This window comes from Coffea arabica, chromosome 2e (assembly GCF_036785885.1).
Source record: "Coffea arabica cultivar ET-39 chromosome 2e, Coffea Arabica ET-39 HiFi, whole genome shotgun sequence".
NCBI classification, from domain to species: Eukaryota; Viridiplantae; Streptophyta; class Magnoliopsida; order Gentianales; family Rubiaceae; genus Coffea; species Coffea arabica.
In genome coordinates, this window is record NC_092313.1 from 19,287,345 (window position 1) to 19,302,360 (window position 15,016).

Sequence of the window (15,016 nt, forward strand, 5' to 3'; positions counted from 1 at the left end):
AGATAAGCAAAAGTTAATTTTTTTTACCTTTTGGACACGTATGACAATCATGCCCAAATTCCTTGCATGTGAACACAAGATATAGTAGGAAAAGAAATTAGAGCAAGGTTAATGTGGTCACATCAAGATGAAAATGGGGCAGTGGAAGTGCAAATAATATTACGCTAATTTATTATTATGGAAAAAGTTAAGCGAGAAAAGTCAAAGTACACCTAATTAATATGGTATCATAGAAAATAATCTTCCAAATTAGATGAAATCAGAAATAATAAATGAGTATGACTGAAATTAATAAATTTATTTAGTCAAAGTTTTCAGTTGTATACTTAAGTAAAGAGGAATAATTACTTACTATGAATAAAATCACTTCATTACATAATATAATCATGAATTAATAAGATAGTGTAATGACAAAAAAATAATGAATGGTTTCATACAAATTGGACATTCTATTCCAAGTACAAAGTCATAAAATAATAAATTCAGCATGTGTGTAATAAGAGGTAAAAACAGACATGCAAGTTAAAAAAAAAAAACACAAAGCAGTACATAGGAAATAATTTATAGTTGTTTGAAAACTTAACCAAGAGAAGTCAAAGTATACCTCAATAATAGAATATGATTCAGAAAATTCATTTCAATTAGATGAAACAAGAGATCGCCAATCACTGTCAATAAGATTGAGAAATTTCTTTAGTCAAACTTTTAACCTAAATACTTAACTAAAAAGGAATGATTAATTAATATTAAGCAGATCATTTTAGTAGATAAGAAAGTCATCAATTGATCTTGATGGTGCGTTAAAAATATCAAAAATTAGTTATTAATAGAAGTGTCTTGTGCAAATGACATAGAAACTTCCAAAACTATGAAATATGGAATACTTAAAATAGATTTTCAGAAATATACACTTTAATGCAACATGGACCACCACCAATAATAGCAGACTTTAGCAGATGACAAATCAGAACAAAGAACAACTAATAGCAGCAAACTTACCAAATAACAAATCAGAAGAGACAAGAACTACAGGATCGTGCACATTACGGCAGTATTGTTAGACCTGGACCAGTTCGATTGTGAACCTACCTTTTTTTTGAACTAGTTTGTAACACAAAATCGTTTTGGTCAAAAACTAATTCGATTAAATCAGTGACTCAGTTCAACTGATTGACCCGATTTTCAAACTTTTCTTTTTTCTTTTCCACAAATATAATTTGACTTATCTAAATTGTAACACTTTCACTTATTAATAGGAATAAGAAAACGCCACCCACTTAGCATAAATACCAAAATTATTCGCTTTCCTGAATGATCTTTAAATTAAAATGTTTTCATTCCTATGATTTTATCAATTTAGCATCAGTAATTTTAACTTGCATTAATTTGTTTTAATTTAATTTTTCAAGTAATTTTGGAGAATGGACCTATTTTAACTATGAATTTACATTTTTATATATAATTATTAGGTGTATATTTGATTGCAAGCCTAATATTTTTGGAACATTTTATATGATTGGTCGAATATGACCAAGAATTTAATTTCAAAATTTTTGAAAATTATAAAAATATAAAAAATTATGATATCACATTGATGTTAGCGAATTATTAAGAACGATCCGATCAGTTGGCCCCCGACCCAATAGTTTAGTTGAGTTGCTATCCGGTCTGAGTTTAATAACATTGCAATACGGGAAGAACAAAAGAAACAAGTGGTCATTCCAACAACAACAGGAAAAGGAAAAGGCTGATAATCATGTACGCCTGAGAATACGAACAATAATAAACAACATAAGAACTAACCAGGAAGAGACAGATTTCTTGTACATCAGCTGCAGCAAAACGTCCGGACAGAAACTCAAAAGACCGGTTCCCTAATTTACTTGAGCATGAATGTATTTTATACTCATTCATCCGACCATTTGATGAAGCACACCAATTCATCAGGCTCATGCGAAGAGAACACGCAGCAGCAAGGAAAGAACAAAAATCCACCGCACCGCTAAATTTTTAATTGGAAACTGAGCCTGAGAAAAATGCAGTTTTGATACCCGAACTTTAACACGAGCAGTTTTAATTTTCAAATTTTGGACAAAAACAAATCTAGTACCCACTTTTTTAACTATTGAACGCATTTAATACCCTTGACGGATTTGTCCCGAATTACTACCGAAAAAAATTATGTGATAGTCATATGTCCGGTAACTATTGTATAAAAAATGCCAAAAAAATGTAAAATTTTCTTCTGACATTAAGTTATCACGTAAAATATCCTTTTGCTACTAGATACTAAGTTTAAGGACTAATAATTTTATCAATTAAAATATTCTTCTGACACTAAGTACTAAGTTTAAGAACTAATAATTTTATCAAAAGGATATTTTACATTTTTTGGTAATTTTTTTATTAACAGTTGCTAGACACGTGACTCTCACGTAGCAATTTGAAAAAAAATTGTTAAGAGTACTAAATGTGCTTAAAAGTTGAATCGTACAAAGTTTGAGGACTAAAAATGCTCATCTGTCAAAGTTTGAATATTAAAACTGTATTTTTCTCGATTGAGCCATGTCATAATACAGCGGCTGTCTGAAGGAGCTGGACCAAAGCAAAAGACCATAAAGTCAACTCTATTTGTTGTGGGTAATTAAAGTGAAATCCAAGGGTCAGATGGTCAGGAAAGAGGCACTAATCAATTGCAGCCAAAAATATGTGCAATCGTAGCAAGCCATCAGCTTAAAATGTATATGAAATGACCAAAGAATCCACACACTAATGGTGTTGATAGGGGACAAAAGTCAGTATTCATCGTCTGCTACTTTGTACGTTGCACCTGCACATATTCCCCGATGACTGTGGCACGTTCATCAGGACTACAAGTTGAGCTGAGCAGGGAGAAATGATTAACGACGGGTAATATTGAAACTTCAGGGCATGTTTGAATTGATTCGAATTCGATAGTCCATGAGGTGAGATGAGCACAATCGGAAGGGAGGGACCTGAGATCTTGGTTATGCCATTTTCACCGACGGTTGATTTTAAGCCAGAAAAGAGAATTGCAAAGCAATACAGGTTTCTGATGGAACTACTTATAGAGGGAATGAATCATAGTACACTGGCCGACTTAAGTAATTAAACATAATCGTTGATTCCTTCTAAAATGGATAAAAGAAAAACTGTCTTGCCGTCTAATGCGCCCCCCCCCCCCAATTAGGGTAAATATGATCTCTTAAAGACGGGGAAATATTATTATTAGTTTTAGTAACATATTGGGCCACTAATTTTTCAGTCACTTCCATCTGTATACACTTTTTACGTCACGTTTTAGAGTATTGATATTACCCAAGAACAAAAGCATAATTTACTTATCTTTGATAGTACCAGAAGATCAACGAATTAAGAGAGTATAATACTATTGATTTGTAGTCACGTTTCATTCTATAGTTGTTCGTCTTCATGGAACTGTAAATTCAAATGGAATCTTGAATCTAGAGCACAAAATGTAGTGTACTTGGATACATTGGAAGAGCTGCCCAGGAAGGCACGAAACAGGCGCCCGAAACAAAGATCATAAGCAGCTCATTATTATATATATGGGGCATGCAATTAGTGCAACTTGAGCTGTTCCAAGGTGGGCTTCTGATTAAGTCTGGAACTTCGTTGCAGCTGCACATATTCCATGTACTTCATTTGACCATATGCGGGTGGAGTTTCGCGCAGTAGCGGTGGAGCTGGTGTGACAATGGTGTCGGGTGATGGACCATTGGCCACCACCAAGGAAATTCTTGTCTTCTCGTTATTCAAAACGGCTCTGTGCCAGACGCTCTTGTACTTTCCGTTGCTTATTATCTGTTAATGACCATCAAATTCACAAGTATAACATCAGTCTCTTCTTTCTGATTGATTCACGTTGTTCTTTTTAATTTTTTCCTTAAATATCTACATGTTCAAACTATATAATTCGAACTTACCTCGAGCTGATCCGCAGTGTTGACGAAAATGGCTCCCGGAATGCCAGTAAGATGAAACCACTTTCCCTTATTCTGTACCTCGAGGCCTTCAACTCCATTCTGAAGAAGAAAGGTCAAGAGGCCAGGGTCTGTGTGGGGTGGAATGCCTATTGCTAATTCAGGCTGAGGACAGGGAGGATAGTAGTTTGCGGCGAAGATTTGAGTACTCGAGTCCAATTCCATTGCTTTCTCAATGTAATCTTCTTCCAGGCCAAGGCTTTGTGATATCCCTCTAAGTAATTTCCTCGCCAAATCTCGGGTTCTCCGAGAATATTCCAGTACAATGTCACTACAATAGTAGAGGAGTCAAGGATTTTTTTATGAGCAGAAAATTAGTGTAGCAGTATGCATTAGTCTAGTGATTAAGATTGCGATTAACCCCAAAACTTAAAGGTCTTGAATTCAAATCCCATTTCCACTTCTTAAATCCCATTTCTCGTGCTTCGGATAAAAAAAAAGTGTAGTAGTAATAAGTAAAAAGAAAGAACATCTCTACCTCATTTCTTTGGGTTTAGTGGGACAGTGATACTCTGGATGCACGAAAAACCTCAAATAATCCCTCCATAACTTGACTTGCTGGTTGGAATCAGTGCCATCAATGGTGCCAGACCTGACCATGACGGGATAGAAAGGGTGTTTGCTGTCAAATTGCAACTTGTCCTCCTCCGGCATATCAAAAAACTCATTACACGCATTAAACAATGCACTGATCAAGTTTTCCGGTATGCCATGATTTACCACCTGCATGGATGGAGATACTCAGGCACGTCAACCAAACCATAACTAGCATATGCAAAGAGCAATATTGGTACAACAAGCAAGACTCGTAAGAGAGCATTTGCGCATGGATATTCTCAAGGAAGAGCATATGTGTAAAAGATTCATGATTAATGCTAACGAGTTCAATGGAGAAGAGAAGAGAGTTGGTTAATTACCAAGAAGAAGCCCCATTCCTCGCAGGCTTTACCAAGGTCCAGGATTACTTTGGCACGTTCATCAGGATTAGTTGAGCTGAGCAGCGAAAAATCAATGACGGGAAGTGAAACGTCAGGTCCCGTTTGAATGGATTCTTGGGCATCCTTAAAATGAGCAAAATCAGAAGGGAGGGACTTGAGGTCTTGTGATTGAACAAGGGTTTTAATGCTGGCCATTTTTCAGCAGGATGGTAATTATTAGCAAGCGAGGCTGGAATAATGGCAAAGGAGATGGGAGATTTGAGTCAGGAGTCAGGAGTGGCAAGCATGAACGGAGGATGTGTACCTATTTATGTACAGCGTCGGGCGCTGGACGAATTTGACTGTCAAGTGTCAGGTGTGCGGGGTTTGGGAATTAGTAGGTACCTGAGACAGCATAACATAACATAACAGCCTCCCTGGTCAATAATTTATTCCTATCTCGCTTTGAATTTCATTTTTCAGCTTTGTCCAGCACTAGGACTCATCTAGAATTCTAGATACTGATAATTTCGAATGGCCGAGACGGAAGAGTATATATTTAACAAACAAAAAACTGCAAAAAAAAAGTTTTGTAGGGAATCAGAAGCAATGAGCTCACTCACTTGTTGTATGATGTATCCCTCACAGTCACATTGTCGATGGGTCATCAAGCTGGTAGGTGAGATTTTATTAGTCTCATCCATCTCTGAGACGTGACATGTTTTTAGAGAACAAATTCCAGGCCAACAAAGGCGTGCTTTGAATTTTGGGATTTTTCTCCAACCAAGAAAAACCGAAAATTTTCGTAAGGAATTGTTCAATAACAAAAGAGAAACGTACCTAGTCTAGTAATAAAGTGCCACTTTGTTTGTGACTAGAAGGGGTGATTGTCAGTTTAGGTCGAGCAACTCGCGTACGAGAGGCTTTCACAATAAGGGTCCGATTAATGCAGGAGGCAATTAGAAAATGTCAAAAATGGAAAGCTGTATTTCTGCATCCCGATTTTAGGTTTGTAGGTCCCTCCATACACCCATTCTAGAAGCAACGTAACTCAATAGCGGTTAAAAAAAATGGATCATAATTGGTGTACTATCGTCAACTTTGATCAAAGTGCGAACCCAATTCGCCGGCAAGCGCAATAGAATAATATATAATTCCTCGAGTCAATTAATTTCACTCTCCACTCTTTAACTAAAACTTCCCTGAAAAAAAAAAATAAAATAAAGAGTGAATGGCCCAAAAGGTCACTAAACTATTAAAAATAGCACCTTCTGGTCACCAAACTTTTTTTGTGGCCGAAAAAGTCACTAAACTCGCAAAAACTCTCCGGCGGAATCATTTTATCAAATTTCAACGGTTCCTCATCCGGTGGCATGGGCAATGTGGAGTGGAGGAATATAGTAAAGGGGCAAAAATGTCCAACAAAATATGGTAAACCTGTTTTTCCCTCAAAAGACGTGCCTTAGATCTAGAAATTCGGTGACTGCTCAGATGTGGCAAGAGTTGTAGATTAAGATGGATGAATTATCTTCGGCCGGGCATCAAGAGAGGAAACATCACAGCAGCTGAGGAGGACCTCATTATTCGACTCCAATCCCTGCTAGGCAATCGTTGGTCACTCATAGCTGCAAGATTGCCTGGTTGAACTGACAATGAAATAAAGAACCATTGGAACACTCGTCTGCTTAAGAGACTCCACAAAGGAGGAATCCAGCCCCAAAATAGAATTGATGGCCCTTAAGAAGCAGGGAAAGGGCCCTGAAGTCGAGGCCTACCGCTATAGAATTGATGGCTCGGCTGGTGCATTCCTTGAGAGTGGCATCCAAAGATCGGAGCTGTGGATCGGCTTGGCAGGCGGCTTCGTAGGAGCTCAGATCCGGAGGCAACATCGTTAGCTTTTTCCCCATTACTACTACTATGGTTGCTGTGACTGGAGTTGCTGCCTTCTCGTTGCGGTGGGGTGAGCGTGCTCGGTCCCTTGGTTTTGCTAAATTGACTACCCATTTGAAAACTGGATGAATCCCAACTCCGAATCAGCTGTTTTTGCGTGTCTGTGTCTGTGAAGGTGTTTGCGGAGGAGTTTACTACTGTTTTTGGGTGGGTTATTTTCTATTTTCATTTGGTTTACAGGCAGTCACAATCACCCTTTTTACCGCCGAAGAAGATGAAGTAAATCTCATTAGGTTGGTGGTTGGTCAACTTTGGGAATTAAACAATCTATTGTTCCAATAGCCTTTTGGACATTTTTGCCCATATTAGAATATTCGTTCAACCCAAGTGCTTTTGTCACCGGGTGAGAAACCGTTGAAATTCGGTAAAATGACTCCGCCGGAGAGTTTTTGCGAGTTTAGTGACCTTTTCAGCCACAAAAAAAGTTTGGTGACTAGAAGGTGCCATTTTTAATAGTTTAGTGATCTTTTGGGCCATTCACTCTAAAATAAAAGGACTATACTTAAACTTGGCTAATTCCTTAGATTATACCTGCAAAAAATAACCCACGAATTGTTGCTCTGACAAGTTGGTCTTCCTAAGCTATTGTAATAAGCCCGGCAGGATAGAATTTTTTTAATAAACTCTGACGCTACCCTCGATCAAATCCAAAAAAAAAAAAAGGCTGCCCTGTTGTTTGCAGAGGTTATACTTGTTTTGCAGGAGTAGGATAGGATAGTTTTGTAGGATAGAAACACGAGCCTTCCTCCCCATCCATGTCCGCTCTGTCTCTCTCTTAGGTTAGTACTTCGCATTAAGTATTTCTTTTCCATTCTATACCCTATTTTTTGGGGTAGATTTTTTTTTTGTTTTTGCAATTAAGTATTTTTTTCCATTTTAACATTTAGCAAATATTTATTTATGTTTTTATAAAAAAAAGTTTGGGTGATTTTGCTTTTGTTCACCACCACGTTTTAAGGCAAATCTGTCAATTCATGAGTCACAACTTTTTTTTTTTAACAAAAAAGTGATTCATGTTTACCAACGGACCGACATGTATTGACAATATCTAACTAGACTAAGAGGTCAGTTGAATTGCACTTCTTGAAGAGTTTATGGGAAATAATTACTATAACATATTTTTTTAAGATGTAATATATGCGAGATAAAAAAATGGTTACAAAAAGTATATAAAAGAAATATTCATAAAAAAATGTAAAATTTTTCCACAAAAATTAACAATCAAAATAAGGGCTAAGCCATTGGATAAGTATTAGAAGTCAACACATGTTGGCTCACTTAATAAGAAATGACAACATCCTTTGAAAAATTGCGTACTTAAATTTTGCTACTGAAGATTGTGAGAAATGTGCCGATGGATAATATATAAATATTCAAACTATTTTTACAAAAATAAAAAAAGAATAAGTAGTGATAACGTTTCATGTACAATTCAAGCAATAAGTTAAACTTTTGCATGACATGACAAAAAAAATAGAATTTATTTGTTTGTTTGGAAATCCGGTTAGTTGAAAAAAATTTAAGGAATAGCCTAACCCGATTTTTCGCCCATTCCCAGCACATGTTGCTCATTCTTTCCAATTTAGCAATTGGGAGGCCTTTGCAAAAGCTTTAGCAAATGGGAAGATTGCCTGCCGTGTTTGTTCTTTACCTTTTTGGGGAAAAAAAAAAACCTTAAGGCAAGCACGGCAGGTTTGGTTGTTGCAATTATTGGCCAACTATTGGCTACCGTGGGCTTTTTCAATAAAAAAAAAAGTGTAGGTTACCTGCTATGTTTGGTCAGCACGGTAGGTATAGTATGAGATATCAAAGTAACATTTCATAGAATTTTTTTTCAACTATAATTTAAGGAATTAGCCGTTAAACTTTCAGTTTAGTCTTTAAACTTTAGAATAAGACGCTTTAATCTCTAAACTATCAAGTCTATTTCACTTTAGTCCCTAAAGTATATAACTTATTCCACTTTAATCCTTAAAATATAAAATTACTTTTATTTTTGTCCATAAATTATTTTCACTTTAATCTAAAATCTGTTCCACTTCCTCGACAGTCTTACTTAAATGGGATAAAATTTATAATTCAGGAACTAAAGTGTTTCATTTCAAAGTTTAAGGACCAAAATGAGTGTTCGGGGATAGTTAAATGGTGCAAATTGGAATTAACTCTGATTCCCCCGAAGAGATCAATTTATTTGCTCGCTTTCTAGGATCAAACCGCCTTTACCGTGCATGAAGTTGCCCACATATACAAGATACCTTCAAATTGATGAATATGATTGGGGCTGCAGCCCCTCAATCACAAAGACCCTAGCCCTAAAAATCCCGAAAAATCGAATTTCCAAAAGTATGGTTCGAAATACATAGAGTGGAAGACACATATATAAATATATATATATATAGAGGGAGAGAGAAAGTAGGTTAGCTGGGAGGGAGGAGAATCCAAGTGGACGAAAAACTCTTTCACAAAAACACAGTAGTACAAGTCCAATAGTACTTATTTATCACTCACTGTCGTACGAGGAAAAAAAAAAGAAATACATCTATGTTTTTCCTCCAGTGAGTTTTAGTAAGTGGAGGAGGAGGAGGAGCTCGTCAGCTAGCGTCCAATATCTCCCGCCTCGTTTACAAATGTAACAAATGCAGTAACAAGGTGGAAAGAATGGTGGAAGAAAGGTAGCAGGACGACAGGAGGAAGAACAAACTAGTGCAGCTTGAGTCGATCCAAGAGGGGCTTCTCGTGAAGTCTGGTCACACGCTGTACATTCACGTATTCCATGTACTTCATCGGACCGTATGCAGCCGGAGCTTCGCGCAGCAGCGGTGCGGCTGGGGTAACAATTGTATCAGGTGATGGACCATTCGGCACCACCAACGTAATTCTGGTCTTTTCGTTATTCACCACTGCTCTGTGCCACACACTCTTGTACTTCCCATTGCTCAAAACCTGGTGGTAATAATTTTAAGTTCATAAACAAACAAACCCCCAAAAAAAAAAAAAAAAAAACACGCAATTGAAAATTTTATTATTTATGCATTTCTTTTAATCATTGCGTAATTCAAAGCATCAAAGTTTTTTAGCCCATTCTCTCTGCCCTTTTTTTAAAAAAAAATATATATATATTAGGTTTCGTCCATCCAAGAGGTTCAAATTAGAGTAAAACTTGAGCAGTAGTATGCCATCCATACCTCGAGTTGATCGGCAGTGTTGACGAAAATGGAGTTGGGAAGGGCATTAACGTGGAACCACTGGCCTTCGTGTTGGATCTCGAGGCCTCCAACTCCATTTTGCAGGAGAAAGGTGAGGAGGCCATGATCCGTATGAGGAGGAATGCCTATTGCCAATTCAGGTTGAGGACAGGGTGGGTAGTAATTTGCTGCGAAGATTTGGGTACTGTGGTCCAAGTCCATGGCTTTCTGGATGTAGTCTTCTTCCATGCCCAAGCTCTGTGATATTCCCTGCAGTAATTTCCATGCCAAATCTCTGGTTCTCTGAGAATACTCCGATATAAGATCCCTACACCCATTCAAATTAAGTCAAAATGACCCCGTCTGGATTGGAACCCATTACTAGTCAGTTCAGTTTCCATGTACTGGTAACAACATAGAACATATATTTATTTATATATAATAATCTATATAAGTTGCTTTTCATTCTTTTTGTTGTTCCTTTTGCTATTTTTTTTTTTGAGGTCGCGTGGGTCAACAGAAATAAAGTAGAAAATAAAAGGGTTTGGTGGGCAAGTACGGGACCATTTTTCAGGCAATTGGAGTCAAGTGGTAGTGCAATTTTTAAGGATAATGGTGCAATAAAATCAATTGACATCAGGTCAATTTCACACTTCCGTGCGTTGTAACTTACTTATTAGTGCAGCTAACAAATCGAGGCCCCGCCACAAGTGACGCAACAGCAGAACTTATGAGTCACTATAAGTCAAATCATACCTATTATTACTATTCCTATTTAATACTAACATAACAAGCTTCTGTAAAACACTTTCGTAATCCCTTGGGTCGGTCAGAAGAATATGGATGATTTATAAATGATCATCCAGAAGATTGGTATTGCTTTAGTAGCGAGTGTATTTGGATAGAGTATTATTTAAGATGTCATCTGGAATAATTATTGTAATATTTTTTATGATGTAATATACGTAAAATAAAAATATGAGTAAATCATATATATATTATATATACTATCACGATTTGATTCATGACATATGTGCAAAAGTTAAATTTCAAATTCAAATTTGATATAGTTGTTATTCATCCAACGTTGACAGTGTAATTACTGCCAGTGTAGAAAAGATTAATTCTAAAAATATTGTTCGAGAAATTAAAAAAAAAATGCATTGAAAAACAAGTGTTGACTTCTGATCTAATTATTCCATTTTAAAAAATTGACCAAAAAAAAAAGGCATTTTGGTTTTGTCTTCTTTTAAACAATAGAAAGTTCATTGTATCCACTTCATTTTAGGTGGGGGAGGGGTTGGCAAGGGGTGAGGGGATCCACTATATTTGGATCATTCTGCCAATAAATCGGCTCATTACTACTAGTAGCGAGCAAATCATCTACGTAACTTTTCACAGGGGAATCACGATTGTTGACACGGGAAAGGAAAAACTATGATGGGATGGATGGTTTACCTGAAGTCTTGGGGTTTATCCGGGTAGTAAAACTCCGGATGCACAAAGAACCTTAGATAATCTCTCCAGAAGAGGACTGTTTGGTTGGATTTATCGTGAATTGTACTGCCGGACCTGACCATGACCGGATACAGGGGATTTGTGGTTTCGAACTTGAGCTTCTCCTCCTCCGGCATGTCGAAAAACTCATTACACACGTTAAACAATGAGTTGATTAGGTTTTCCGGTATGCCATGGTTTACCACCTGCATGCATCTTATATTTCATCATCCAATTCAATCAAATCATGGGACCCAAGATATGCTATGCAACACTAGTTATATGCATGCCGGACCAAGCGATTAATTATTCATTGGTTCAAATATATATATGTATATAATTTTTACATCAGCAAAGTTCATGGTGGTGAAGAATATGATGGTTTTCTCAAAGGAGTATTATAGAAGCAAAGCGGTGAGAGGAGGACAAAACAAGAAAGACGACAACGGTGGCAATTGAACTCCCTCTCCCTGTCATTCTAAAGCGAAAAGGGGGAGAAAAAATTCTTTTACGAACTACATTGCATTGGTTGGAGTATGAAGATTCAAACAATTCTCGAGTAGGATACGTACGCAGTCTATGTTTGCTAGATACTTTATTCTCATGAAGGGAGAAAAAGAGAGTGTACCATGAAGAAGCCCCATTCCTCGCAGGCTTTTCCGAGGTCCTCGATGACTTTGGCACGTTCATCAGGATTGGTTGAGCTGAGCAAAGAAAAATCAATCACGGGAAGCGAAACTTCAGGGCCTGCAACAATGGATTTTTGGCTGTCTTTGAAGTGAGCATAATCAGAAGGGAGGGATTTGAGGTCTTGAGATTGCACGAGTGCTTTAACGCTTGCCATTTGGGTCGTCAAGTAAATATGCTTAGTTAACTGATCAAGCTGGGAACCGCAAACTAAGCAAACTGAGCTAAGCAGTAGTAGGATGGCGGTGGAAGAATGGCCCCCAGGCCTGGCTCAATTTATAGGTGCAAAACTAGTAGACTCAGTAGTATATCTCGGGTCTCAAAGTGTGAGCGCCCGTTGCCCTTGGCCGGCGGCTGTTTTGATACTTTTGTGTGGATGGGTCCTACCAACCCCACTTACCCACCTACCAGATTTTTTCAATTTAAGACCTCTTAGTATACTAACCTTCCAATATTTCCCTCTAATTCAACCCTTCCCCCCATATTTCAATCCCGTTGGTCCTGAAAGAGCATAAATAAGATAGAGAGCAGGGTATCAAAGATTTTGAAATAACCATTTTACTCTGAAAAGGACTAAATTTGACCGGTGAGATGCAATGTTTTAAAACTCGGATCAGTAAGTAAACTAATGAGGTATTTGGATCGCGATTCAATTGGTTTTGATCGGTTTAACCTCGATTCAATGTTATTTTAATAAAATATATAAATATATGTGTACAACATAAGATATCACGTGGACTAATTTAAGAGATCAACTGATAAAAACATAAATATTTTTCAAAGAGCTTACACCTTCAAAGATAAATTTTAGTGATTAGTCTTTAGACTTCAAAAAAATTATTCTTTTTTTTTTTTCAGTCTAATTGACAAGAGCATAAAACTGTCATTTCATGGTTCGTTATGATTCACACGGTTTTGATCAATTCTTAAACCTAACCAATCTAAAGTATGAATCAAATCAAAGTCACGACCGATTCACAATTCGATCGATCTGATTCGATTTTCAAAACATTGGCGAGACCTCGAATCCCTGTTTTGATGGGGCAATTGCTACCTCGAAGTAACTTGACAAAAATATTCGAAAAGTTTGATATATCTACCAAGACGACCCAGCACTAAGAGCCAAAATCGTTTTAATAGTGTGTTTGTCCCCGCTAACAACATTAGCCACTTTTATCCACGGATATGATGGAAAAAGAACGGACTTTGTTGTGGAAAATAATTTCCTGCAGCAGGAACCGACGCTTTCGTTCGTTATTCACAGAGGGAACACCAAAATTGACCTTTTGTTCGCAAGGCAGATCTCGTTTTTGTTAATGAAACTTCAAAAATATTTTTGGAGATTAATATTTAAATAGGACACGATGATGTATCATCAGTTGTCATATTTGGAATTTAGATGTGAAAGCGCATTGTAAAGCTGCTAATTTCACTTTCACGTCATTGCAGTAATAAATGCGCTCTATTTTTTTTTCCCGGTTGTTTGCTAGCATGAGAACACAGTAGAAAGAACATACAAGAGCAAGTTTCATTGAGCTCTAGTGCTAGTAATCAAGTGAGAATTGTATGTGCTCTTTCATTAACAGCGCGCAGTTGAGTGCTGGAAGCCATGCAAGGAAAGTTTTTATCCATTAAATAAAATTAAAAAAAAAAAGTAAAGGAAACACGACCACCATAATAAGGGCCGATCAAAACACCATCATTATGGTACACCAACGACGAAATTCATGAATACAAATATTTTTAGAATAATTTGAATATAAAGCCAAGTGATCAGATGTTGACGAGTATTCGTTTCTTAGTGACACTTAGAGCTGTTAAACGAACCGAGCTGTTCGGTAGTTCGGTTCGTTTCGGCTCGTTCGTGTTCGTGAAAGGCTCGTTCGAAATTTTAAACAAACCGAGTTCGAACGAATTTTTTTGTTCGATTAATAATCGAGCGAACACGAGCATGTTCGCGAGTTTTAACGAACGTTCGCGAACATGCTAAACGAACGTTCGCGAACACGAACATGTTCGCGAGTTTTAACGAACGTTCGCGAACATAGACATAATTATCATTTAACAAATTTAGGGTTAATTTTATGGCTGGACTTTTATATTTGGAGGGCAAATTTCTTTGTTTTATTTGTTGTTTTTATGTTAATGTTAGTTATATAGTTAATGAATAATAGAATTTAGTCACTTAGTGCTTTAATTATTTTTTAGAATGATTAATAATTTGCATGGCATATTTAAGGCATAAAATAATTTGGATTCGAGCATTTCGAACATGTTCGCGAACGGCTCGTTTATGTTAAACGAGCCGAACTCGAACTCGAACTCGAACACGAATTTTACTTAACGAACCGAACACGAACACAGGTTTGGAGTTCGAAAATTAACGAACGAACACGAACGTTGTTCGAACTGCTTAACGAACAGAGCTCAAACATGAGATACTCGGTTCGATTCGGTTCGTTTACAGCTCTAGTGACACTACTCAATTATTACTATTTGTCACGTTGTAGTGTACATGCTTACACATCAAATTATTTGAACCCGATCCTGAATGTTATAATAATCTCTTTTTTAAAATTTTAAAAAAAAATAACTTTTGGGTTTTTACTTTTTAGTAGTCGATTCTGCTAGTTCATTTGAACTAACTCAACTAAGCTGCTGGGCTACAGATCAACTTGGAAATTTATCCGGCCAGCAGCGTAGCCTAATTGAAAAGACCATAGCAGTAACCATGTCCGTCCGACAACGATGCACG

At 36.9% G+C, this 15,016-nt stretch overlaps 2 protein-coding genes across 2 annotated transcripts; both read right to left on the reverse strand.

The window, feature by feature from the left end:
- Window positions 1-3,385: 3,385 nt before the first annotated feature.
- LOC113728442 (2-oxoglutarate-dependent dioxygenase 19-like) lies at window positions 3,386-5,287 on the reverse strand. Its single transcript, XM_027252846.2, has 4 exons — window positions 4,943-5,287; window positions 4,504-4,748; window positions 3,969-4,296; window positions 3,386-3,846 (listed from the first exon to the last, which is right to left on the reverse strand). The coding sequence occupies exons 1-4, from the start codon at window positions 5,156-5,158 to the stop codon at window positions 3,604-3,606; spliced, it is 1,032 nt and encodes a 343-aa protein (XP_027108647.1). The 5' UTR covers window positions 5,159-5,287; the 3' UTR covers window positions 3,386-3,603.
- Window positions 5,288-9,335: 4,048 nt separating this feature from the next.
- On the reverse strand, window positions 9,336-12,550 carry LOC113731637 (2-oxoglutarate-dependent dioxygenase 19-like). The gene is made up of 4 exons (XM_027257009.2): window positions 12,203-12,550; window positions 11,536-11,780; window positions 10,078-10,405; window positions 9,336-9,835 (listed from the first exon to the last, which is right to left on the reverse strand). Exons 1-4 carry the CDS (start codon window positions 12,416-12,418, stop codon window positions 9,593-9,595), a joined length of 1,032 nt encoding a protein of 343 aa, XP_027112810.1. The 5' UTR covers window positions 12,419-12,550; the 3' UTR covers window positions 9,336-9,592.
- Window positions 12,551-15,016: the final 2,466 nt, after the last annotated feature.

Bases quoted from the DNA above. Each gene is read 5' to 3' on its own strand.
- LOC113731637 (XM_027257009.2), bottom strand. From the start codon at position 12,418: ATGGCAAGCGTTAAAGCACTCGTGCAATCTCAAGACCTCAAATCCCTC. The intron at 11,781-12,202 runs GTACACTCTCTT...AGATGCATGCAG, and splicing joins AGGAATGGGGCTTCTTCATG to GTGGTAAACCATGGCATACC. The intron at 9,836-10,077 runs GTATGGATGGCA...TATTACCACCAG, and splicing joins ACACTGCCGATCAACTCGAG to GTTTTGAGCAATGGGAAGTA.
- LOC113728442 (XM_027252846.2), bottom strand. From the start codon at position 5,158: ATGGCCAGCATTAAAACCCTTGTTCAATCACAAGACCTCAAGTCCCTC. The intron at 4,749-4,942 runs GTAATTAACCAA...CCATCCATGCAG, and splicing joins AGGAATGGGGCTTCTTCTTG to GTGGTAAATCATGGCATACC. The intron at 4,297-4,503 runs GTAGAGATGTTC...CTACTATTGTAG, and splicing joins ACTAAACCCAAAGAAATGAG to TGACATTGTACTGGAATATT.